We start from the raw sequence: 27,815 nt of genomic DNA, 5'->3' as shown, positions 1-27,815 counted from the left end.
ATGGCGGGCGTGCGCGTCCGCGCTCCCCGAAAGCACCGGGAGAGTCTGTTGTGCTAATAACCTCCTGGGCGGGTTGACACACAGATGGCCCACCAAGCCGCCCAGTTCTTGGGGTCAGTCCTGTGCCTTTTGGGGCCTAGACCCCCGTTTTGTTAGCCTCAGGCTACGCTTGTTAGCAGTCTCTGCCCTCCCGAGCACTCTGGGTCCTGTAGGCAAAATGGCGGCGCGTGCGCCGGCCAGGGCAAAAAAAAAACTCCTGGCTGGGTTGGCACCCCGATGGCCACTCGAACAGCCCAGGGCCTGGGTGCAGGCCAACGCCCGTCAGGCTCAGACCCCTGCGGTGTTGGGCCTAGGATTATGTTTGTGTACCTCAGTCTGACAGATCTCTGGAGCCCGGAATCAAGATGGAGGTGAGTCTCTCCTGACTGGCGGGAAGCCGAGTTCTGAAGTGGCTTCCATGCAGCGAAAGGCTCCGCAGAACCGCAGCTGCTTGCCGCCCGGCTGGTCAGCGAAGGTCAGTGGTCGTGGGCGCAGGGCCTAACTGGACCCTGTGTCGCCTTGGTTCCACCGCTGATGGCCCTTCAGCTGGACCAGCTACTGCTGCCGCCGCCGCCGCCGCTGCCCCGAACCAAAAAGCCCTTTATTTCTTTTTTGCCAATTTGTATTCCCTTGATCTCTTTTTGTTGTCTTGTTGTTCTAGCTAGCACTTCAAATACTATATTGAATAGATATGGGGAGAGTGGGCATCCTTGTCTTGTCCCCAATTTCAGTGGGATTGCTTCAAGTATGTCTCCATTAATTTGATATTGGATGTTGGTTTGCAATAAATTGCTTTTATTATGATTAGGTATGGACCTTGAGTTCCTGATCTCTCCAATACTTTTAACATAAAGGGATTTTGTATTTTGTCAAAGGCTTTTTTCTGCATCTAAGAAGATGATCATGTGATTTTTTCTTTGAGTTTGTTTATATAGTGGATTACATTAATTGATTTTCATATATTAAACCAACCTTGCATCCCTCAGATGAAGCCTACTTGATCTTGGTGAATGGTTGTTTTGATGTATTCTTGGATTTGGTTTGCAAGAATTTTGTCGAGTATTTTTGCATTGATATTCATAAGCAAGATTAGTCTGAAGTTCTCTTTTTTTGGTTGGGTTCTTGTGTGGTGTAGGTATAAGAGTAATTGTGTCTTCATAGAATGAGTTAGGTAATGTTTCTTCTCTTTTTATTTTATGGACTAGTTTGAGGAAAATTGGTATCAGGTCTTTTTTGAAGGTCTGGTAGAATTCTGCACTAAATCTATCTGGCCCTTTTTTTAGTTTTGTTTTTTTGTTTTTGTTTTTGTTTTTGGTTGGAAAGTTTTTAATGACTTTTTCTATTTCCTTGTGCAATATGGGCCTGTTTAAATAGTTTACCTGCTCTTGATTTAACTTTGGTGTGAGGTATCTGTCTAGAAAACCATCCAGTTCATCTAGATTTTCCAGTTTTGTTGAATATAGGATTTTATAGTAGAATCTGATAATATTTTTGAATTTCCTCCATTTCTGTTGTTATGTCTCCCTTTTCATTTCAAATTTTGTTAATTTGGATACTGCCTCTTAGCCCTCTACTTAGTTTGGCTAGGGGTTTATCTATATTGATTCAAAGAACCAGCTTCTAGGTTTTTGTTTTGTTTTGTTTTTTGTTTTTGTTTTTTTTTTTTTTTTGATTCTTTGTATTGTTTTCTTTGTTTCTGTTTGGTTGATTTCAGCCTTGAGTTTGACTATTTCCTGCCATCTACTCCTCTTGGGTGAGTTTGTTCTAGAGCTCTCAGGTGTGCTGTTAAGTTGTTAGTGTAAGATTGCTCCAGTTTCTTTACCAGGGCACTTAGTGCTATGAACTTTCCTCTTAGCACTGCTTTCATTGTGTCCCATAAGTTTGGGCATGATGTGACAACATTTTCATTAAATTCCAGGAAGTCTTTAATTTCTTTATTTCTTCCCTGACCAAGTTATCATTAAGTAAAGAGTTGTTGAGTTTCCACGTGTATGTGGGCTTTCTATATCTTTTGTTGTTATTGAAGGCCAGCTTTAGGCCATCATGATCTGATAGTATGCATGGTATTATTTCAATCTTCTTGTCTTGGTTGAGGGTTGTTTTGTGACCAGTTATATGGTTGATTTTGGAGAAGTTACATGAAGTGCTGAGAAGACGGTGTATTCTTTTGTTTTAGGGTGATATGTTCTGTAGATATCTGTTCAATCCATTTGGTTCATAACCTCTCTTAGTTTCACTGTGTCTCTGTTTAGTTTGTTTCAATGACCTGTTCATTGGTGAGAGTGTGGTGTTGAAGTCTCCCTTTATTATTGTGTGGGAGTCAATGTGTGTTTTGAGCTTTAGTAAAGTTTCTTTTATGAATGTGGGTGCTCTTGCATTTGGGGCATAGATGTTCAGAATTGAGACTTTCTCTTGGTGGATTTTCCCCTTGATGAATATGAAGTGTCCTTTTTCATCACACTTGATAACTTTTAAAGTTAAAAGTCTGTTTTATTGGATATGAGGATGGCAACTCCTGCTTGTTTCCTCAGACCATTTGCTTGGAAGATTTTTTTCCATCCTTTTTCTCTGAGATAGTGTCTGTCTTTGTTATTGAGGTGTGATTCTTGTATGCAGCAAAATGCTGGATCTTGTTTGTATATCCAGTCAGTTAGCTTATGTCTTTTTATAGGTGAGTTGAGCCCATTAATATACAGAGATATTAAAGGGAGATGACTGTTGGTTCCTGATATGTTTGTTTTTGTAGGTGGCTTTATGTGCTTGCGGTTCTCTCCTTTTGGCTTTGTTGTGAGATGCTTAGTATCTTGTCCTTTCTTTGGTATAGGTACCTTCCTTGTGTTGGAGATTTATTTATAGGATCCTCTGTAGGGCTGGATTGGTAGATAGATACTGTTTGAATTTGGTTTTGTTCTAGAATATTTTGGTTTCTCCATCTATGTTGATTGAGAGTTTTTCTGGGTATAGTAGCCTGGGCTGGCATTGGTGTTCTCTTAGAGTCTGCATGACCTCTGACCAGGCTGTTCTGGCTTTCATAGTCACTGTTGAGAAGTCTGGTATAATGCTGATAGGTCTACCTCTGTTGGTTACTTGGCTCTGTTTCCTTGTAGCTTTTAATTTTCTTTCTTTGTTCTGTGCATTTATTGTTTTGATTATTATGTGACAAGAGGATTTTCTTTTCTGGTCCCATTTATTTGGTCTTCTATAGGCATCTTGTACCTTTATGGCCACCTCTTTCTTTAGGTTGAGGAAGTTTTTTTTTTTTTTTCCTATGATTTTGTTGAAGACATTTTCAGGTCCTTTGAGCTGGGAATCTTCATTCTTCTTTATTCCAATTATTCTTAGATTTGGTCTTTTCATTGTGTCCTGAATTTCTTGGATGCTTTGGGTTAGGAGTTTTTTATGTTTTGAATTTTCTTTGACAGTTCTGTCAATCTCTTCTATGGTATCCTCTACACCTGAGAAGATTTTCAATCTCTTATATTCTGTTGGCGATACTTACACCTGTAATTCCTGACCTCTTTCCTAGGTTTTCCATGTTTGCCTCCATTTGTGTTTTCTTTATTGTTTCTACTTACACTTTTAGGTCTTGGATCACTTTATTCAATTCACTCACCTGTTTACCTGTGTTTTCCTGTATTTCTTTCAGTGAGTTAATGATATCCTTCTTAAAGGACTCTATTATCCTCATGAGATAGGATTTTAGGTCAGTTTCCTGATTTTCAGCTGTGTTGTTGTATTCAGGGCTTGCTGTTGTGGGAGACCTGGTTTCTGATGATGCCCACATATATTGGCTTCTGCTGCTTAAAGTCTTGTGCTTGCCTTTCACTATCTGGATATTCCTGGTGTTTTTTGATCTGCATTACTGTTTGGAGTCTGCCTCTTTTGTCCCTGGGTTACTTCAGGTCTCTTGGTAGCCCCTGCGGCCCTTGCTGTGGCAGACAACCTGTGGGTCCTTCCGCCTGTGGGCTCTTTAGAGGGGCAGAGAAGCTGCTGTTCTGTTGCCCTGGCTGCAATAGATCTCCTGGGAGGCCTTCAGACTGTTGCATCTTCAGTGGAGCAGTCAAGATGTTGTCCAACTGCTCTGAGTAGAGTTGATCCTCAACTACTCTGAATGCAGTAGATCTTCAACTGTTCGGAGTGTAGCAGGTCCTCAACTGCTCAGAGTGTAGCAGGTCCTCAACTGCTCAGAGTGTAGCAGGTCCTCAACTGCTCGGAGTGCAGATGGTTCTCTAAGATGGATAAGGATATGGTATCTTCATTGGAGCAGACCAGCCAAGAGTCTGCCTCAGCAGAAACAACCGGGCCGAAGGGGCAGAAGGGACGGAAGAGGAGGGAGAGGAGTGGTATTCAGGAGGGGTGGCAGTTTGTGGGCAATGGCTCTGGAGGTGGTGGGGGTTGTGGTGGTTCTTACCAACTGCTCTGAGTGCAGCAGGTTCTCTAGGATGGATCAGGATGTGGTGTCTTTACTAGAGTAGACCATCCAAGAGTCTGCCCCAGCAGAAAAGGTGAATGTGAACATTTTAATGAAGATATTTCAAATGCTTTCAAGTATGAATTCTTTTATCTGATAAAATAATACTTTATAATGATGTAATCATATTCTAATTAAATTATAAAATAATTTAAAGGCTACTTTAAGTAGATATGAATATGCAAAATATATTTAGGAAAAAAGAAACACTTGAAACAGAAGGCAAGTCTTTGCCAATAATATAGAAGTGCTCTTCTGAATTAATGAGAAAAACTTTAAAACCTGCTAGAAAAAAAGAAGCTAATTGTATCAGTCATTGTTTCCATTGATATGATGATTTAGAATAGGCAAGATTAACCAGCACTGATGGATGGGAATACTCTATTGTCTGAAAGGGTTTGCAGGTGAAGGGGGGAATAGGGAGTGGGGAAGTGGGGGTGGGGGTGCCTCCTTAGGAAAGGGAGTGCCCCACCTCAAGTGATCCCAAGATGGTGGTTGCCATGTCAAAAGCATTTGAACTAATAAGTTAAAACTGAGTATAGTTTTCCATTTTAAACCAATGAAAACTGTTTTTGCTTTAGTACATGTTTTGAAGTTGCCTCCATGGTAAAAATCCATCATTCTACCACAAGGAAAACTACCATTCCCTAAAGCATCTGTACAAGCAGGTACTGGTGGAGGTGCTAGGTACTAGCGTGCTCCCATTTGAGTATATCCACTAACTTATAAAATACATTGCATTGGTTTATATAATTATTTGATGCATAGGGAAGGGAGCCAGTAGGGCTGGCAGGGACCAAAATGCCCAGTGACTTAGACAGAATTTGGGAATCCAGCATTCACTAATGAGAAGGTGCATAGGTGAGGACTGTCCAGATGGATTTCTGTGAGACATTGTGGAGAAGAGTGCATACGTATGGGAACTAGACTGTGGGTTCTAGTTTTGAAAGGCCGTAGTACTCAGGAGAAAAGTAGTGTTGAAAGGTTATGTTTTAATATATGTGGAAAAGCACTGAGTGTCTAGTTCCAAATGGTTTAAGACTGTTTGCTACTATAGAAAAAATGGAAGAGGTAAGTAAATAAGCAAAAATCAAATCAGATCTATTATCTCAGAAGTCAAAGTTGTATATATGGGAACTGAACCAATGTGTATGTATATACTTAGTATACAGTAACACACTCCCATATGGGTAACATTATTTATACATGCAGAAAGAGGAGAAATTTGGTGTTCTGCATTGACAGGGATGTTCATTGCATGTATCATAATACAAGAAGGCTCATTCCAAAGCAGCATCTACTGCATGGTTCTGTTTATAGGCTTAAGAGGGGTGCATGAGCTTTCGTTACATTTAAGGGATTTTGTTATGTTTATGGGATTTTGTTACATTTTAGTCAGAGCATCTTCCTTGTTTCTAGGGTTCTTTCAGTTTTTCCAGGAAAAGTTTCCAATGCAACCAGGCTTCCAGGTTGACTGTCCCTTTGTCTGCTGTGGTATCATCATCAGGGAAAGTGGTGGCTTGTCCATGCCCCTCAGCACTACTTAGTGAGTTGCAGACTCTGGAGAGGCTGTTGGGCGTGCTGCACGTTCCCTTGTGGTCTCAGAGGAGAGTGAGGAAGCAGATCCCGCTTCGCTGTTGTCTTTTTGTCCCTGCCTTTCACATCTTCTCTAAGCTACAAGTTTCATACTTTTATCTAAGTGGCTTAGAAAGTGAGTCTGAGAAGCTGAGTCTGAAAAAGGAAGTGGAAGAGGTAAGAGTCGCTGTGATTGGTTGAGATACCTGTCAATCACAGTGTTGCTGTGTAGCTCATCTGTGGCAGTTTTGTACATAAAGGAAACCACAGATTTTGCTGGTAGGTGAGAAAATGAGAGTTTTTCAAGGAATGGGCAGTGCACCTATGGTCAAATTGCCTGTCTCTAATCTCAGGCAGTCCTTCATTCTCCATGTTTTAGCAGAGATGTTTTATGATTTCCACAAAGCATGGGAAAATTCTGCTAATTAAGGTCTAAATCCTCCATGACTGGATGTCTTCTGGGCTCCTCACAATATGCGAAACTCCCTTCTTATAGCAGGTCTTCTCTTTCTCTGTCCTTATCTGGGGAATTTTAGGCTTCCATGTATATGTCTACATGAGGAATGGCACATAGCCTTGTTTAGATAACAGAATCAATGTCCTTTTTCCTCATAGGAACCTGCTCAGCCAACACCTAGGATCCCTGAAATGCTTCCCCATGTTAATGAGTCATTTTGGTACCTGAACCCCCAATCAATGACCTTTTCCCAGCCTGGATGCTCTTACTCTTAATCCCCCAAAACTTGATAAGCCTTGACTCACCCTAAGTAAAGTTGATCTGCCTCCTGATAGCTGGTCCTGTATGGTCATTTACTCTAAGTACTCACAGGGCTTCCGAAAATCCCCGCTTGTCCTCTCTGTTCCCACTGCGCTTGTGGACCTTATGGGCTGAAGAGCAGGTAGACCCACAATAAAGCATCTCCAAAATTGTCATTACACACACACACACACACACACACACACACTTTCTAAGCCTCTGCTAACACAGAACTTAGACCTGAAACCTTTAGCCACATTATAATTGGAATATTTGCAACGTGCACAGTATGTGTACAGAACATGAAGTTTATTATGTAGTACTAATGAACACGAGTGGGCAAAGATTCATAGCACTGTAATTGTCCTACCTCCTAGAGAAGTGGCTCCCAAGGGAAGGGCACTTGTCACCATTACTGAAGCCCTGTGTTCTGCCCCTGGAATCTTCATGGTGGCGCTTAGTGATTACACTCTGACCTCATCACCCATGGCACGCCTCCCCGAAGTCGATGCGTGTACGAATTAGACAGTTAAGTAAAGACAGTGAACCAGCTTTAGAAAATGTTAATGTAGTATGTATATGGCATTTTCCATATAAATTCTTTACTATAAGATTCAGAAAAAAATAGTATACCAATCCTTCAGAAATTAAAGCAACTGTTTAATACTACTCTTACTGTTTTACATTGTTTTAAACAGACCATATACTCCTCTGAAGGGAGAGCTCTCCAATGTGTGGTTTGACAGATTTAAAATATCTAATGACTGCCCAGAACACCTTGAATCCATCGATAGAATGTGTCAAGTGCTCACTGGATTGATTGATGACGAAGTGAAAACAGGCATCCAGAAGAGCAGGATATTAATAGGTGAGGACTTTATAATGTTGGTAATGTATTTTATTTTCTTCCAATTATATTTTCTGAGTGGTATTTGTAACATTGTTTACAGGTACGTGAATACTGCTTGACCCATTCACAGTTTTGGATAAGCTACATGTGCTGCTTTCAAAAATATTAGAGTCATAAACAACAGCTCATGAAACTTTCATTGATTTTCATTTTTAATAACAACCCTCTATTGGCTTGTTTATTTGTTTTAGACAAGGCACTCCTATATAGCCAAGACTACATCAAAATCCCAAATTCTCCTGCACTCTGCTCTCAAGGGCTGGGCTATAGGAATATACCACCACATCCCAGCTAGTTTGCCGTTGTTTTAATGATAAATATCTTTCTACCTTAATTTTTAACTGAGATTATCTGTTGCAATTAAAATGTTTTCCTTTCATGTAGCTAGGACCTCATGAATATAAAATTAAACTGCTGCTACCATGATAAAAATAGGGTATGTGATGAGAGTGTACTGTCAAATTCATGAGCACAAAGTCTTCCAAGTAGGTGTCACAAGACATTGATAAATGTGTGTTACACATGCCACTGTGATCCTTGTTCCCAAGGACATTTAAAGCTTTATGTAAACTCAATATTGAATACTTTCTTTGCCTGAAATCATCAAATATACAAACCTGCAAAATTTTCTACTTCTCTAAATATATACAAATACAAGGTGAGATGTGTAGAATATCAGTTGTACAGAATGGTTGGTTGCACAGTGTACAAACTTGTAACAGCTATATTTTATGATGAAATTATAATATAAATTAAACATCTCCATCATGTGCTATATAGCATCAAAATATACTCAGAAATCTTCCAGAGACTAAAGAACACTTTTAGTACTGTAAAATTCCTTGGCACTCACTAAAGCCATGGAGGTACTGAGCTATTCAGTTAGTTAGTTACCAGTGTCCTGTCATACAGTGGACAAGATCCCTTCTATGTTTTGCCTTTGGTGTCTACTTAAGTTTAAGAACTGGTCTGGCATCCTGCCCAGCATCACCACCTTTCTAATCCTCACACTCCTTGTCTGTGTTCTTCTGGGTTTCTGTGCTTGGCAGCAAGTACAGATATCCCTAATAGAGGTAACCGTGGAAGAGCAGGAAACCTGGGGAGGGCACATGGGAGAAACGCTACTCAACCCTCAACCTGCAGCCTTAGGAAGGAGCGGGGAGGAGTCATGGATCCCGCCATCCAGTCACCAGCTCAGTCTCCCTGAGTCCTTACATTGTAGCAGGAAATTTTCTCAGTGCCTAAAGGGACAAACAGATAACTAAAGCAAGCTCTCTATCACAGATTTCTTCCTTTAAGTTAAGAAGTAACTAATCCTCCGGGGCTGGGCTGGGCTGGTCTGGGCACCCTAGTGCAGTGCAGCCCACAGCTATCCAAAGGGAATGGTCATGGATTATGCCCCATCAGTGCCCTGCCCTGCCCTGAGCATCCATCACCAAGCCTAGCATCGAGTACGCGCTGAGCAAACGTGCCCTCACTAGATGAGTAATGAGCAAACCCGTGCCTGGAGCAGTTGTAATTGTAGGAATTTAGATGAAGTAAAGATCTCGTGCATGGAAACATTAGGTGAGGATCAGAGGAGGATGGCAGTGACACTGGAGGAGTGTCAGTTGTTAAAATTTAACTGTTAACACTGTACAGTCCAGGCACAGTCCAGGCAGCCCAAACAGATGGTGAATACGAAGTGGAAAAGGTCATACTGTTTTGGTCTTGGACATGACCTACCATAACAAAAGGTAGCTGCCCAACTGTGATGTTTTGTTGCTGTTCTTTGCCAAGTTAAGTGGTGTGGTTGGATAGTGATGACACAGAAGTGTCCCAGACTGAAGTCTGACATGCCTGTCTAGACCAGCCCATAATTACCTCAAATATCTGTGATATCTGTAAAGTGGAGATAATGCAACTATTTAGTAGAGAAATGGTGCTTATGAAGTATTTGCCTCATTCTTGACTTCCTAGTAGATCTTCTTAGGACTAGTCTGTGAATTAGGGAACGATCTGTCCAAAGCAGTGACAAACTAGGTATGGAGCTAGAGAGATGGCTCATGGCTTAAAAGAGCACTGACAGCTTTTCCAAAGGCCCTGGCATCAGTTCCCCCACACCCTCACAGCAGCTTACAACCACTCCAGCTCCAGGGAAGTGGGTGCCATCTTCTGGCCTTTGTGAGCACTAGGCATGCACATAGTGATAGACATATATGTAGGCAAAGCACCATATACACAGAGTAAAATAATGCTAGATATGTGTTCTACACAAAGCATGGGAACCAGTCCTTGAGTTTATCAGTATTAGGTAATGGATTCTGAGGAGAATATTAGGATGAATTGGTTGTACAATAAGAATACAGAGCCTCTGGACATAGAAACATTGGAAACTGCCCTGCACACTTGAGGGGGCAGCCATCAGCTGAAGAGTTTGTCCCATCTAATGCTCATCTCAGCCTGTTTACCACCTGCCTGCCCTTCCTACATGCTATTAAGCCCAGTGGGCTGTCTGTGGCATCTCTCAGTGTCGTGAAGATAGTGGGTTTTCTTAAGGTCAGAGAAGCAAGGAACATTTTGAATCTAGATCTGCTACTCAATTTAAAGCCCCACGATAAAAAATAAAAAAATAAAAGAAAAAAAATGAAAGGCCATGATTATTCCATTGAACCCAAATATTTTTTTAAAAGTTCATAATATTTGTCAAAATCCCTTCACAAAATTTATACTCATAGATATCCCACCATCTACATTAGAACTCTTTTTTTTCTTTTTTTATTCTTTAATTCTTTTTTCTACAGTCCAGATTTCATCCTCCCTGTCCCCACCACCACCCCTGCTCTCTCGGTCTGACCCCTGACTGCTCCCCATCCTATAACTCACTCTGCCAATCTCCAAGAGGATGTTCCCCACCCCCCCACCCCACCAGCCCTCCCCACATCCTGGATCCTCAAGTCTCTCTAGGGTTAGGTGCATCTTCTCTCACTTAGGTCAGACCCGGCAGGCTTCTGCTGTATATGTGTCAGGGCCTCATACCAGCTGCTGTATGCTGCCTGGTTGGTGGCTCAGTGACAGAGATCTCAGGGGTCCAGGTCAGTTGAGACTGCTGGTCTTCCTATGGGGCCACCCTTCTTCTTAGCTTCTTCCAGCTTTCCCCCAATTCAACCACAGGGGTCCTCGGCTCCTCGCCTTCTGTCCATTGATTGGGTGCTAGTACCTGCATCTGACTCTTTCAGCTGCTCCTTGGGCCTCTCTGAGGACAGCCATGCTAGGCTCCTGTCTGCAAGCACACCACAGCATCAGTAACAGTGTCAGGGCCCCAGGCCTCCCCTTGAGCTGGACCCCAACTTGGGCTTCCTTTCTCTCATGTTCTCCATTTTTTTGTCCCTGCAGTTCCTTCAGACAGAAACAATTCTGGGTCAGAACTTTTGACTGTTAGATGGCAACACCATCCCTCCACCTAATGTCCTGTCCCTCCACTGGAAGTGAACTCTACAAGTTCCCCCTCCCCACTATAGAGCACTTCATCCAAGGTCCCTTCCTTTGAGTCCTGAGAGTCTATCAGATCTCCAGTATATTCTAGAAGGTCCCCCTCCTCCTACCTTGTGAGGTTGCCTGTTTCCATTTTTTCTGCCTTCAGGACTTCAGTCCTCCTCCTCCCCACACACCGGATCATGTTCTCCCTTCCCCCTATGTCCCCTCTCCCACCCAGGTCCCTCCCTCCCTCTGCCTCCCTTCCCTGTGACTGCTTTCCTCTCCCAAGTGTGACTGAAGAACTCTTTCTTACTGCATCTGTATTGAAGGGTCCAGTTTTGAGTGTTTTTTTTTTTTTTTATCCACAAGTAAGTTTAAATAAGTATTAGTAACTAACATTAATTTACATTTAATTTGCTATTTTCCTTCCAGTTCTGCTTTAGTGTAATAGAAAAGGATTTTCTCGTAATTTATTAGTTTATTCCTTTTATAACTTTTTTCTCTTTTGTTCTCTATAACTTAAGTGAACATTCATTCAAATTATTTTTTTATAATTTATTTTACATTTAATATTTGATTTACCTGGACTTTAGTTTCTTTTCCCTCCATAGAATGATTTTTTTATTATTTCCTGAATCAGAAAGAGAAATTTGTTAAAAATCTTAATTTGTATATAGTTGTAAGACAGTCTTTGATTAAATTAGTATTTCATCAGGACTCCATGGAATTTATGAGAAAAAAAAACTTTTTTGGAAGAGTTGCGTGTATATATATATATATATACACATACATACATACATATATAAAATACATTTATAAAATTTGAAATTTATAATGAAGGCATAACATTTGTATAGAATAATAAAATTTATGAAAATCTAAAACAGAGAAAGAAGAAGGACGTTGTTAGAATTTGAACGTGAGCCGGTTGGTCACCTTGAGTGAGTCCGCTTTCCTCACTTGAGAGTGAAATCAGAAGCGCAGAGAGGACCCTGTGTTGGTCCTTCTTAATCACCTGGTTCACTGTTTGGTCAGTGGTAACAATAGCAGTTCCACAGTCAGGTGTCATAAAACACACATGATTCTTGACCACATGTACATGAGAAATGCTCACACAGGAAGCACAGAGCATTATACTCCTGTCTGCCTTTGCTATGGTTTTTCCAGACACTGAGCTAGCTGTGGCTTCTCATGTATTTAAAATGTGGTGTGGGGCGACTCCGAGGCACCCTTACCCATGGCCCATTCATTGTGGACACTGCAGCCACGGCCTCTTGATTATGGACTTGAGCGCTGAAGGGCACCAGCCCAACTGGCAGCACAGAATTCAGGGAAGGAGGAGCTGCTGACCCTGAGACCTGTGCCATGAGTGACCATTGTCCCTACAGCATGGAGTTCAGATGTGCCAATGTCAGTGAGATACTTAGAAGTAGGAATATACCTGGCATTTCCTGCTGAGATAGATTCTATGCACTCCATGTCATCCACTCGGGTGGGAAAGCCTTAGTGGCCGTCCTAGCATGTCACCACCACTCAGAGACCTTGAGATGGCTCACCATTTCTTCCTTGTGGATGTTTGCTTGTCCCCTCAGTGCGTACATGCCTCTCCACCCTCTGCCATCGTCACTGTTCCATGATCATTTATACACAAATTACTACAAAATACGTTTCTGCTAGCTTTACTCTAATGTGTCTGTTAGAGTGTATACACCAACTGTTGACATCTCAGTGCTGTTTGCAAATTTGTGGTAGAGGGATTTAGTGTGTAATTATGAGTGTGCACTTTGATCCAAAAGAATTTTTATTAAATATGCTCAAGTGCACATGCGTTCACTTGTGTCTGTGTGTGCTCTTCAGTAAAGGTTGGGACTTTTTACTTTGCATAGCTTAACTCATTCAAATGAGGTTGCTTCTGACTTTAGGATAACAGACATCAAAGAATTTAGGAGTATATTAAAAACTGATTCTAGTTTTAACAGTGGAGCCAGCTTATGTATATATTTGTAGCCTATATGTTTATGTACTTCTTTCACTGTGTGTCCTTATATCATCATGCAAAGTCTTCTGCCTAGCTCTGGTTTAAACTTTACCAGCTAGTCCTTATTCCATTTTCTATAGATGGTTGCCACCTTTAACCACTGTCTCTCGAGCTTTCAACTTCCAGATCTGAAACCAAGTATTTTTCTTATGTAGTTATTTATTTGTTCTTAGTTGGAAAATAGGATATTCAAAATTAAAGGTGTCTTTTAAAAGAATTTTCTCCCAAGTCTCAATACCTACAGATAAGGGTGTATTCTTGTATATCCTGTATAGACACAATCATTCATATATTGTCAAGGAGATATTTTTATATGGGTTCATTTTATCAACAGTATTCCTATCAGCATTCCTTTCAATGCCTATATTGCATTTTCTACTGTGAACAAACTGTAACATATTCAATCATTCCTTCAGTGATATTCAAGTGCATTCATTCTCTCGCTGCCCTCCACACAGTGTTCTTAAGTGTTGTTTAAGGCCTTGCTGGGTTTCCTGCAAGGTAGCTCTCCCAGGGCTGTGCTTTCAGTTCTGACAGCCAAATGGTATACCAAAGTGCCACTTCACACTCTCCTGTCTCTCCTGTCTTGCAACGCCAACTGGAAAAGAATCCTGTCTCATTTAATTTATACATCTGATATCAAGTTGAATAAAATTTTATTGATGGGGGAAAAAAGTTATGTTGTCAAAGCAAGTAGTTGTAAAGTAGGAAATCTCTTAGATTTAAAGGGAATAAAATGGGAGTACTAACTATAAAATGGTTCCCTTATTCTGTATAACAATGGCCAGGGTTCTGACTTATGAGATGATGTGTGTAATAGGACCATGTCTCTGAGATTATAGTTTCAATATTTGATACTTTGTAAAGAATACTGTTTCAGGTCTGATGCAGGTGAGGAAAGGCCCATCCTTTGCTGTGTGTTCATTTGACTGATTTTACTGTGTTGAACTTACTTAGAAATAGGTCCTTGTGTTGTATGTGATCTATCCTCGGGAGTTGTCTGTCTTGTATTGGAATGGTATTTAGATGTTTATGCCCATGTTGTTAATAAAACATAAGTATTGGAGCAGTAACATTTCTCAGAAACTCCAATGAGTTAGGAACTGAAGTCAAACACGCTAATGTAGACGTGTTGTTTAAGAAATGAGTGGAAGATGTACGGCAGATAGGATGGAGGCAGCAAATAGACCTTAGTGGTTAAGAATGTCTTCCTAGAAAAATAACCCTCTGTCTGATCTTAAAGCATGGCAAGGATTTGGTAAACAAGAGAGAAACCTGTTCCATTCCCAAGGAAGCAGTGTAGTATACACCCCTAGGACTGTGTGTCACCAGGTGATATGATGGGGTATTGACTGCAGAGGGATGTCAGCCATGGTGGGGTGTTGACTGCAGAGGGATGCCAGCCACAATGTGGAAGTGACATATGTAGGTTACTAGGACAGCAGGAAGGAAATAACCGGATAAGGAGATTCATGGCCCAATGAACTGACACCATAACATTGAGAAGAAAGAGATACGATAGTTCCACAGAAGGTTACATCTGACTGTGGAATGGGCTATGAAGATTCATGTTCAAAGTTTTATGCAAAGTACATACATTACTGTCTTAATAGGAAACATTAATAAGCTTCTGCTGTAAAGGAAGAAGTATGTAAAACTTTGCTGGGGTTGCACATCTGACACAGGTAAGTTAATACAAGAATGGTCTCTGGAGACACAGATCCTCATCAGTTGAAATAACAATGTAAGACAGTGTATAGTTTGCTTGTATAGTTTGCTAAAAGCATATCTATGTGTCACATGAGTCTATAAAGGTTATGATAAAACTTAGAAGAAACACAAGCATATCATTATGAACTTTCCAGTTACTTTCTGAAAGTTGACCAGATATACTCAGCAGAAGCAGCTCTAATTCCTGTACTGTGAGGCAACTCAACAGTTTGCCTGCCTTTTGGAGTTCTTATACATTCACTCTGAGTATGTAAAATAGCACATTTCATAACCAGGCCATACCTCTCGGGTTTACGTCATGGACTTCTGTATGTTTTTTTTTTATTTGATATATTCTTTATTTACATTTCAAATGATTTTCCCTTTCCTGGATCCCCCCTCACCGAAAGTCCTATAAAACCTCTTCATTCCCCCATCAACCCCTTCCCACTTCCCTGTTCTGGTATTCCCCTACACTGCTGCACTGGGCCACTCCTTCCTTCTTCTTGGACATCATTTGATATGTGGATTGTGTCTTGGGTATTCCATGCTTCTAGGCTAATATCCGCTTATCAGTGAGTGCATACCATGAGTATTCTTTTGAGACTGGGTTACCTCACTTAGGATGAAGTTCTCCAGCTCCATCCATTTGTCTAAGAATTCATTGTTTCTAATGGCTGAATAGTACTCCATTGTGTATATATACCACATTTTTTTTTTTATCCATTTCTCCGTTGAGGGACATCTGGGTTCTTTCCATCTTCTGGCTATTATAAATAGGGCTGCTATGAACATAGTGGAGCATGTATCCTTATTACATGTTGGGGAATCCTCTGGGTATATGCCCAGGAGTGGTATAGCAGGGTCCTCCTGAGGTTTTGTGCCCAGTTTTCTGAGGAACCGCCAGACTGATTTCCAGAGTGGTTGTACCAGCTTGTAATCCCATCAGCAGTGGAGAAGTGTTCCTCTTTCTCCACGTCCTCACCAATACCTGTTGTCTCCTGAGTTTTTAATTTTAGCCATTCTGACTGGTGTGAGGTGAAATCTCAAGGTTGTTTTGATTTGCATTTCCCTAGTGATTAATGATGTTGAACATTTCTTAAGGTGCTTCTCAGCCATCCAAAGTTCTTCAGGTGAAAATTCTTTGTTTAGCTCTGTACCCCATTTTTTAATAGGGTTATTTGGTTTTCTGGGGTCTAACTTCTTGAGTTCTTTGTATATATTGGATATTAGCCCTCTGTTGGATGTAGGGTTGGTGAAGATCTTTTCCCAATTTTCTGGTTGCCAATTTGTCCTGATGGTGGCCTTTGCCTTACAGAAACTTTGTAATTTTATGAGGTCCCATTTGTCAATTCTTGATCTTAGAGCCTAAGTTATTGGTGTTCTGTTCAGGAACTTTCCCCCTGTGCCCAGGTCCTCAAGGGTCTTTCCCAGTTTCTTTTCTATTTATTTAAGAGAAATAGAAATGGAGAGTGAGAGGCGCCAGTGCGCACTGTTATACTGAGAAAGTCTAGAGAAGATGGTACCTCTTCAGCTTAGCACGCAGCAGCCATCACACACCACTCCTGTTCATATGGAAGGCATTCATTAGCATTTCTTCCAAATGTGGCTGTCCCGCTTGAGCCTTGCAGTAAGTAAATTAGCATATAATTGTTTTCATTTCACCAGAGAAGGGATTAAAATTCAGAGATTATGAGCAGCACAAAGGGAACCTAGAACCCACACCCCTTAATTTAGTCAAGAACTTTCTACCATGATAAGAATCTGTTTGTGGCCACTAGGTGGTGATAACTTGTTAAGAGAAGATATTGATATAATTTAGGTTCATTTTTGATCCAGGATGTATATAGAATCTGACTCTTACCAGAATTTTGATGCTATATGTGTTTGATTAAAATTTCTCAGTATGGTGGTGGATGTATTTACAGGACCACATGTATGTCACATGAGTGACCTATATACTCACTGTGTATGGCACAGTTAAATAATTATGGTCCAATCATAAAATTGCATATTATATAGCCATTAAATTCACCATCTACACATCGAAAAGTCACTCAACAAGTGTTCATCAAATTGTGAATTTAGATCTTAATTTTTATAGGTTTTGCAATCCCGTGCAAAGACTTATGTTATAGATCCACAGAAGATAAAGCAGGGTCCAATGTAGAGGGTGTTCAGCTGTTAAAACAAAATTTGAAAACCTACTGGGTACTGAGAATCTCAGGATTGGTGTCCTTTATTTGCTTTATCTATGGAGGAAACACGTTACAGAATGACTTGTAATTACTACGTTAACATCATAATAGGATTTAAAATAAAATTAAAACAGGGGCATCTGGAATCCACTGGATGCAGCCTAGCAACACAATCTGACCCCCCCCCCAAGCTATCCCTGGGGCACACATATGGAATGATAACATTGCTCACTCTATACAAGTGCAAATAGATGTATTTTTACTAATTAAAAACAACTCAGGGTTCTTTTAGCAACACTTACCAGGCCTCCAAAGGCTAGGTTGGGACTGTTGTCCTAGCACTTTTTTGCAGAAGAGTGGAAACGTCATAAGTTGCAACCTTTGTAGGATGAAGTACAGAAATGGACACGGCGACCGAGAGTTGCCCTTTCTGGACATTTGCAGAGCACTAGAGTGCCATGTAAGTGAAATAGAGGGGCTGGGACGTTATTGCCCTAAAAAGAATCTGTTCCCTTGATAACAACCTTCATGGTTTTGTCTTAGGAATTTGCTTTGAGATAGAACATGTTAATTTTCTCAGTATAGAGTTTTTTATAGATTGTTTCTGTTTTATTTTATACAAAGAGTTCATAAAGCCAAGTTTATTATTTTTAACATGTTTTATTCAGCTTGTTAATCTTAAGTATGTTAAATTGTTACCTCTTACTACTTTAAATACTTCACCAGCAACTATAAATGCCCACCATAACCATTCCCTACAATGAATTTACTATTTTCTATTTACCTACTGAGTAGTATATTGTAGGCTGGAGTTTAGACTCCTAGATGGAAAATTGACTCAAATAACTGGTCCTTTGTGTTCAGTTTCTTCGAGAGAAAATATACAAAGTTCCTTTTCATAGTGCCCCATGCTAAAGGTGACAGTGTTGTCAAAGCTGGCAAATGGGGAGCTATGGTGACCTCACTGGACTATAAATGGGTTAGGGACTTTTCAGCCTGCACATGTTCTCCATAGTGAGATCTAGAGACACGGGTTAAAGGCTTAGAGGAAACCTTTACGTGCTTTCTTTTTTTCTCTTCTTTTTCTTCTCCCCTCTTGTCCCACCCCCACCTCAACCCTTTCTCAATTTGTTTTCTTTTTCTTTCTCAGACTAGTCTCATCAGAGGACACTGAAGCCACATAAACTCACTAGAGTTCCTACTTAATAAAAATGAACTGTCAAAAGTGCCTAATGTGTGAAGTTTATGGTTTTATAATCACTTTAAAACATATTTTGTCCTATTTGTCTGATTTATTATACTTTATCTTTTAATGATCCTTATCTTAGGCTCAAGATTATCTTTTAATGAATTAATGAGTTCAATTTTTAAAACGTTGTTTTCTCTGGTACTGTTAGATTTTCTTCCTTGTTTAAGTTCAGCTGCCACCAGTGACCATGACTCTAAGTTCAATTTTAAGCTACCTAACAATTAACAAAGATTTGGTTTCCTCATTACTCTAGCTGTCGTTGAAATTGCATTGGGGGAAATGCAATTCAAGGTCTTGAGTGTCTCAGAAGAGAACAGCTGTGTAGCCCTGGTGTATATTGATGGCAGACTGATCCTTCTTAAATCACCATTATGTTTGCACTTAACCCATAATGTTTAGTGTGGAATTACCACAACACCTGAGGTTCCCAAATATCCAACTCATGACAGAAGAGTGTTTCAAGTCAGACATATGCGATGAGATTTTTCTAGTGGTCCAGGGCTGAGTCTCATTGTTTTTTCTTTTATCTTTAATCTTTCTTTACAGTCCAGTCATAATCCCACATTCAGGTTTCCTTTCCTTTTGTGAGCACTGTTGTCTGGGTTGCTGTGAAGCTCACGGTTCGGTTCTCTTGTCTACTCCTCCAGAGTGCTTCGGTTACACCTGAGTACCACCACTCCTAGCTTCAACCATGCACATATCTTTATAAGCTTTATTGTCATGTCAAATTAAATTGCCAGAAAATGATATTTCCTGACAATAAATCTGTCTCCTTGCAGAAGTATCTTTTTCGAACTTCAGTTTACATTGACTTCATTTACCCAGTGAATATTTATGAAGCTCCTGCTGTGCCCAGCCCTGGTCTAAGCACAGGGAGATCTTTCTTCTCCAGTGAATGCTAAGTCCTTATGCTCTCTACTGAAGACCTTATTAAAGTGTCAGTAGCAAAAGTGGCTGCGTGTACAATGTCTGGCTTTTGAATTTTATGTTTAATAAAGGTCCACTTAATAAATTCCAGCAAGAAATTAAATGCTAGGAACAGTTTTTAGTATGATTTATTATGATTCCTCCTGTGAAAGAAGATTGCCTTACTAGAGAGGAACTGTTAAACCTCCAACTATGGCTGAATTACCACTGTGTCAGTGTGATGGCCTGTCTTCTTCCCTCTTCTCCTGAGCCTCGCGTGACCACCAGATTCCTCCCCCCACCCCTCTGTGTGTGTGTGTGTGTGTGTGTGTGTGTGTGTGTGTGCTGCATGCGCGCCCCACTGTTTCTGAGTGTGTCTCTCCTCTTGATCCCCTACATACACACCACAGAATCCCTTTTAGAGGCATACCTTGTGGTTAACAGTGTGTTTGCCTTTACAATGTATATAACTGGATAAGAGACAAAGGAAGAGCTAGAAGAACTGGCAGTTCCCAGCATCCATCCATGAGGATGGGAGAGCTGTAATTCTCTGCTGACATATATTGATTCTTCCTCCCCAGTGAAGAATGGATTTGTAGTTATGAAAAATGTAAACTTGGAAAGCCTTTGAAGATTGAATCTTTACTGCCAACCTACCACATAGTGCTGTTTAGAAACCTGATGGAAATGGTTTAGGCTATTTGCTCTAGCTCTTCAGCGTTCGTGGAAATTAAGTCCTAGATTTTAATGAATTTATTCAGACGTTTAGGTAGGATATGTCTCAGGCAGACTAGAAGTAAGGTTCTCATATTTTCAATCTAATCCTCATTCTAATTTAAATTTTAAGTTAGAAAAATATTAAAAGAAGCTTATACATATTTGCTAATATATCAGTTTCTAAAATATTGCTACATTTTTGGTTGGTTGGTTGTTTCTGAGACAGATCTCATATAGCCTAGATTGACCTTGAACTCCTGACCATCCTGCCTCCATCTCGTCTGTGCTGGCAATATAGAGGTATACCACCAAAAGTGGATTTGGTAATATAACTTAAGTATTCAGTTGACATCATGTGCCAGACACTGTACTGGGCTGGATGATTAAAGATAAACTAGCTAATGAATATATGCAAAGGAGGACAGAGATGTCACTCAGCTGATTGTTGATTCTCAGCCAGTTCAGTTTCTGACAAAGAAAGAACAGCTTCTTCCTCTTGAGGTTTGTAACCTCCAGCAGACTAGTGTTTCAGCAAATGAAAATGAGAAGTTTGCTTAGCTACTGTGTGTAGCTCCTGCATAGAAACTTCAGAAGAAAGAGGCCTGAAGCTAGAATCACAGCAAAGTTGTATGAAATAATAAGTCTGAGATTCCACTCTGTATACATGCACGTTCAACTGCTGGGGATACTGATCTCGTCTGTACTGAGTTCTATATGTCCAAAGGAGACACATGGAGGATGCATCATTGTACAGACACACAGCTGTAGCCCGCCAGCTCATCCATCTGGGAAGGCTCACACATAGAAGCAAGCTACACTTAAGTGTCTTGAGATGGCAAATTCCCTCTTCCTGCACTAAGGTGTTCCAGAACCTTCCTTGGTTGTCTTGTGTCCGAGGATGGTGCTGTATATATTATCCTTTAAGGTGTCTCTTGTCCACATTGGTCTAGTCACTAAACCTCTAGATTATAGTGCTACCAGTGAGCCCCTGTCATTTTTTTCTGGAGAAATAAAATTACAGGCATAATACTAATTCTTATCATGCATGATTATTTACAAATTGTGCCTTTTAGGAGAAATCTAAACCTTGCAATCTGTTAGTCATCTTGTATATATTTGAATCCTGGGCCCTAATTAATAGCAGTTGCCTTTCCCAGTGGAAGGAAATATTCAAAGGCTAACTGAAAGTATACTGGCTCTGTCACAGTGATCTGCATCCCAGAAGTCTTTACTTTATACCTAAAATTAAGGACATACCTTTAAGCAGGCCACCTGTTGCTATTGGATGTTTGATTACATTGTAAACTCCAAGAATGTGAACTAGAAAAAAACTTGTTTCTAGTTGTGATATGGCTCAGCCCAACACACCTTTAATCACGAACAATGAAGGTAAAGTTAGTTTGTAGAAGGAAACACCATGTTTGGAAGTGATGTCAAATTGAGTGGCAGACAAAGTGACAAATCAGAGGAAGATTTGACAGGATATGCCCAGTTCTCACGAGACAAGAAAGGGAAGGGAAGCTACTTAAGGGGTAATACAGAGAGAGGAGGAGGTAGTTTTACTGGGAGAGTTGTAGAGACCAGCTGTAGAGTGAGAACAAGCTAGACACAGGTGAAGACAGAATGAGTTAGAGAGTGAGAAGGAGCCAAAAGATCAGAATGGATTAACTGAGTTAGTTGGTAGCCAAGCAAAAAGTTAGAGGCCAAAGAGAAGCCAGTCTGAATAAGCTTAGAGAGGAGTTTGAGGGGCTGGTGAGATGGCTCAGAGGTTAAGAGCACTGACTGTTTTCCAGAGGTCCTGAGTTCAATTCCCAGTAACCACATGGTGGCTCACAACCATCTGTAATGGGATCTGATGCCCTCTTTGGTGTGTCTGAAGACAGCTACTGTGTACTCATATACATTATATATATATATATATATATATATATATCTTTTTAAAGAGAGAGAGGGGGGGGGAGGAGTCTGAACCAGAACGGCTGAGTTGAACTAGCTAGCTAGAAAGAAAAAGAAAGGGTGAGCTTATTCAATAGTAAGTCTCAGAGGCTGAAAACATTCTAAGCCTAAATAAGATTGTATAGAGGCTAGAAGCTTCCAGGACTAGGGTTAGGTTAGCAGATGGAGGCAATAAGCCTGAGACAAAAGTTGCTTCAAGCAAATAAAAGGTACTCTTACATACCTGTCTCCTCAGGCCTCGGTCTTGATGTAGAGAGGGAGTATCTTATAAATTCACATGATGGTCTCTGACAGGTTTCAGACAGCACTTTATGATGTGATGTAGGGCAGTAGGCTGAAAATTAGACTGAATTTGTGCCAGAATGTAATTTTAAAGCCTGTAAATGTGTGGTTTACTTTCACTTATTTCTCATAGGATACAAATGAGATGATTTCAATTCTCATTACAGGCTAGGACCCCTTGCGGAGCTCTGAGCTCCGGCCATGTGTGGTATCACCAGCTATTTGTTCTTTCCCCACACACCATCCCTAATCTGTGATACACGTTTTCTCAGTCGTGCTCCTGAATAGCAGGGTCTCTGTGTCTTAATTTCCCTAGTTCTAGCCACTAGTGCAGTATTCTACACTTAAAAAGACTAAGGCAAGAGAACCATGAGATCCAGGCCAGCCTGGGCCACCTATTAAGACTGTTCCAAACACCAAGGGCTGCCTTAATTATCTCAGCCCTCGGATCAATTAAAATTGTTAAGTGAGTAAATGATTTTTTTCTTGTATAGGTGAGTTTGTTTTATTCTGTTTTGTCAGTTTGCAAAATAATACCATATTCCAAAAATACTTTACCTAGCTCACCAATGTTTTTAACCATCATTCCTAATGCAGACATTACTAGGCTCTGTTATGGGGAAGAGAGCAGAAACATGACTATTGGTGGAGCCCATGGCACAGCACCTGATACAGAGAGGAACATGGTGTTAATCCCAGGAGTGGTGCGAGGGCTCCTATAAATAAGACCCAAACTTAAGGAGACACTAGAAGTATAACTGTGTCAGATTTATGCTCTGGCTCATATTTTGAATTACAATAAATACTTTTCTTGATGTATGTGATTTCTCTCCTAAGTTTGTCTCTTTATATAATGCATCTGATGTCTTGGCATTATTCATTCACAACAGGATGTGTTCTATGAGACCTGAAGACCTGTGGTTTGAATAAGAATCACCCCCACAGATAGGTTTGAAGGCTTAGTCACCACAGAGTGGAACTGTTTGAAAGGATAAGGAGAAGTGGATGGTGTGCCCTTGTTGGAGGAACAGTATCCCTGGACTGTCAGTGGGATTTGAGTTTTCAAGTGTCCACACCAGGCCCAGGCATGTTCCCCCACACCCTGTCCCCATCTCTCCGCTTGAGGATTAGAGTGTGGCTCTCAGCTACTTCTCCAGCGACATGTTTGTCTGCCTGCCACCATGTTCCCCACCTTGATGATAACAGACTAACGCCGTGAAACTGTAAGCGAGCCCCAATTAAATGCTTTCTTTTATAAGAGTTGCCATGGCCAGTTGTCTCTTCAGCCTAAAATGAGATTGAAGTTCTTCTTAGGAGTATATTTCCTTCATATCTCCAGAGTCTTTAAAATGCTTGTGAAAGATTGGTACTGACCTGTTTTATTCTGAAGTACCCTGGGACTGTGTGTGTGTGTGTGTTATACTCTTCTGATAAGCACATGTGTTGCTTCCTTTAGGCGGATTTTCTATGGGAGCCTGCATGGCGATGCATTTAGCATATAGAAATCACCCAGATGTGGCGGGAGTATTTGTTCTTTCTGGTTTTCTGAATAAAGCATCTGCTGTTTACCAGGTAAGTTCCAGATTTAAAAAACAGATAAACAAATGTAACATGAAACACAAATACAATGAAACTAAAATGAAATTAATAATTAAGCAAGAAAATGGAGTGCCTCGTAGATACAAATTAATAGTGTCTGAAATTCATGGCCAAATGAGGGATGTCAAGTCCAGGAGGCCTCGGTGTTCAGCAAGTATGCCATGTAAAGGACAACTAGAGAGGAAGAATATGCTCAGTACTGTATGACCCTTCATACCGAGCTAGAAGGTAGAAGACTATAGTCAGACTTGCTTGTTGTGAGTCTACTCAAAAAATCAATTATAAAGCTAATACTCTGATGTTACAGCTTCATGACCAAAAGTTGAACAGTGAAGTCTGTCCTTGAATTTCTGTCTGGTTCCTGAGGGAATGCTTCACTGGCCATTGAAGTGTGGCCTTTGAAGAGTCCTCAGTGGTGGAAACACAGAGCACATACCTACATGTCCTTCACAGAGGCCTGCTCAGTGGCATAGGATGCACACTTCGCTCTGTACCACCTCCACACCCTCTTCCTCTACATACGGGAGCTGTAATGAACTAGGCATGGTCTTCTCTGATTGATTATCTAACTGGGTTGTCTCACATCTTCCTTTAGGATCTTCAGCAAGGGGACCGCACGCTCCCTGAGCTCTTTCAGTGCCATGGCACTGCAGATGAACTAGTTCTTCATGCCTGGGGTGAGGAGACAAACTCCAAACTGAAATCTCTAGGAGTGAGCACAACATTTTACAGTCTTCCAAATGTTTACCATGAGCTGAACAAAACTGAGCTGGAGAGTCTCAAGTCATGGATTCTCATGAAGCTGCCAGAAGAGACAGATGGGCAGAATGAATGACACCTGACCAGTATATTGATTGTTCATTGTCTTACATTTAACATTTTTCTTATTTGATCCTCACAAAAATTAATATCATTGAAACAGCCAGCATCCCTATATTATAGAAATGAAATTGCATATCTGTCTATTTTCATTCAGTCAACAAGATTGTCTTGAAAGTCATCATGTAGTGAATGCCAACTGTTTGTTTTGTCCCTGCACAGGTGCCATTGATTAGGCACACTAAAATGTGCTTGTCCATGCACCACAGATTTGGGTGACTTCCTGTGTGAGGCTATCATAAATAAGGCTGCTATGAAGTATGTAAACATCCATCCTAAGGAGGAGAGCTATGTGACAAGTTGTAGCATCACCTGAAATAGCCCAGCTGTTTCTCAATGTGGCTTTAGCATCTTCCATTCCAGTCAGCAGTGTTGTGGCCCCTGATGCCCACTTCTGCACCAGACTTTCATCTTGTCCATTCCAGTGCAGTGTAGTGTTCATGTAGCATTTGATTTCCACTTTCTCAGTGCCAATGATGTGATACAGAATCCTACACTAAAGGGTTTTCCAAATTTGTGAAAATGAGTTTGCCCTCTCCAATCTGTTCACAGATTATCCTATTTACTGCCAAGTTATAATGACAAATAAAATATGGACAAATAATTTACTGACTTAAAGACTTTTTATTAAACTGTCTAGTCCTGTAATGAATAATTTAATCTTATTGCGGGTAGAATTAAATTAGATCAATGGCTGTGCATTATGTTTCAGATAACTGGTTATAAACACTTAAAGCTCTTTTAAGTATTTTAAAATGAGTGTATATTTATAGGTCTTTTGGAGTTTTCCCACATGTGTATTATACATTTCCATAAACCTCCCTATACCTCTTACTACTGGTCCACTTACCCTTCTGCTTTCATTCTTTTTTTTTTCCTAACATAATATTTTTCTTTTTCTTTCTTTCTTTTTTTTTTTTTGTTGAGTATCTTCTTCATTTACATTGCCAATGGTAAAACCTTTCCCAATTTCCCCAACGATTCCCTACCCCTCCTCCCACCCCCTGCCTCCATGTATATGCCCCTCTACTCGACACACTCCAACTTCCCCCCAACTGCCCCGCCTCCCGTCCATTTGTTGTGGCCTCTATTGAGCCTTTACCTGACCAAAGACCACTCCTCCCACTGATGCCCAACAAGGCATTCCTCTGCCACATTTTTGGCTGGAACCATATGTACCCCTTGGTTGATGGTTCAGTGCCTGGGAATCTTGGGGTATCTGGGTGTCCGAAGTCCTCCCATGGGACTATATACCCATTCAGCTCCTCTGGACCACCCTCCAGATCCTCCGTTGGGGACCCCAAGCTCAGTCCAATAGTTGGTTGTTAGTTTCTGCCTCTGTATTTGTAAGGCTCTGGCAGGGCCCATCAGGAGACAGCCATGGCATGCTCCTTTTGGTACACACTTCTCGTCGTCCTCCTTCTTCTTGAGCTTCCTATGCTGGGTGAATTGTAATTGTTTATTTTGAGCTTTTGGACTAGCATCCACTTATTAGTGAGTGCATACCATGTGTGTTTTTTTTGTGATTGGGTTACCTTGCTCAGGATGACACTTTCTACTTCCATCCATTTGCCTAAGAATTTCATGAATTCATTGTTTTTAATAGCTGAATAGTACTCCATTGTGTATATATACCACAGTTCCTGTTCCATTCCTCTGTTGAGGGACATCTGGGTTCTTTCCAGCTTCTGGCTATTATAAATAAGGCAGCTATGAACATAGTGGAACATTTGTCCTTATTACATGTAGGTACACTTTCTGGGTATATGCCCAGGAGGGGTATAGCTGGGTCCACAGGTAGTACTATGTCTGATTTTCTGAGGAATCGCCAAACTGATTTCCAGAGTGGTTTTACCAGCTTGCAATCCCACCAACAATGGAGAAGTGTTCCTTTTCCCCCACATTCTCTTCAGCATCTGCTGTCCCCTGAGTTTTTCATCTTAGCCTTTCTGACTGGTGTAAGGTGTAATCTCAGTGTTGTTTTGATTTTCTGCTTTCATTTTTATGTGCATGTTTGTGTGTATATTGTGTGTGTGTTTGTGTGTGCATATAAGAGAACCCATGACAATGTGACACTGATCTTCCCCCTCATCTTCCTTTCCAGTTCTCCTCACTTTCCTCTCAGCGATCTTCCTTTTTCCTTACATACACTCCTGTTATGCTCTCACATTGATCTGATATATTGATTCGTCATATAAGAGAACATGAGAATAGAGCAGGTGGGACAGGGTCCTCCCAGTCACCATCTTCACCCAGGTGCTGGGGCTGTTCCACAGCCCTCTGTGCACAGGTCCTGCCAGGGGAGAGCTGGTCTCCGAGGATTACTCTTACTCCCTGGCTCGAGGAGTATTGACACAGGCTTAAAGGCCCACAGGAGGGACAAGCTTCAAGCAGAGACAGCAAGGCCAACTAACACCAGAGATAACCAAATGGTGAAAGGCAAGCAAAAGAACCTTACCAACAGAAACCAAGGCTACATGGCATCATCAGAACACAGTTCTCCCACAACAGTAATTCCTGGATACCCCAACACACTTGAAAGGCAAGATTTAGATTTAAAATCACATCTCATGATGCTGATAGAGGACTTTAAGAAGTACATAAATAATTCGCTTAGAGAAATACAGGAGAACACAGATAAACAGGTAGACGCCCTTAAAGAGGAAACACAAAAATCCCTTAAAGAATTATAGGAAAACACAACCAAACAGGTGAAGGAATTGAACAAAACCATCCAGGATCTAAAAATGAAAGTAGAAACAATAAAGAAATCACAAAAGGAGACCACTCTGGAGATTGAAAACCTAGGAAAGAGATCAGAAGTCATAGGTGCAAGCATCACCAACAGAATACAGTAGATAGAAGAGAGAATCACAGATGCAGAAGATACAATAGAAAACATTGACACAACAGTCAAAGAAAATGAAAAATGTAAAAAATGTGTAGCACAAAACATCCAGGAAATCCAGGACACAATGAGAAGACCAAACCCAAGGATAACAGGTATAGAAGAAATCAAAGATTTCCAACTTAAAGGGCCAGTAAATATCTTCAACAAAATTATAGAAGAAAA

General features: G+C 40.8%; 1 protein-coding gene across 1 annotated transcript in view; it reads left to right on the top strand.

Annotated features, from left to right (window-relative positions):
• The window catches only part of Lyplal1 (lysophospholipase like 1), a 44,766-nt gene extending 19,419 nt beyond the window's left edge, over positions 1 to 25,347 (top strand). The window contains exons 3-5 of the mRNA XM_052200962.1: positions 7,541 to 7,710; positions 23,721 to 23,836; positions 24,459 to 25,347. Coding sequence (XP_052056922.1) covers positions 7,541 to 7,710; positions 23,721 to 23,836; positions 24,459 to 24,698 — 526 coding nt within the window. The 3' untranslated portion in view covers positions 24,699 to 25,347. The remainder of the gene's footprint in view (positions 1 to 7,540; positions 7,711 to 23,720; positions 23,837 to 24,458) is intronic.
• The last annotated feature ends 2,468 nt before the right edge of the window (positions 25,348 to 27,815 follow it).

Source organism: Apodemus sylvaticus, chromosome 12 (genome assembly GCF_947179515.1).
Source record: "Apodemus sylvaticus chromosome 12, mApoSyl1.1, whole genome shotgun sequence".
NCBI classification, from domain to species: domain Eukaryota; kingdom Metazoa; phylum Chordata; class Mammalia; order Rodentia; family Muridae; genus Apodemus; species Apodemus sylvaticus.
This window is presented reverse-complemented; position numbering and strand designations above follow the sequence as displayed.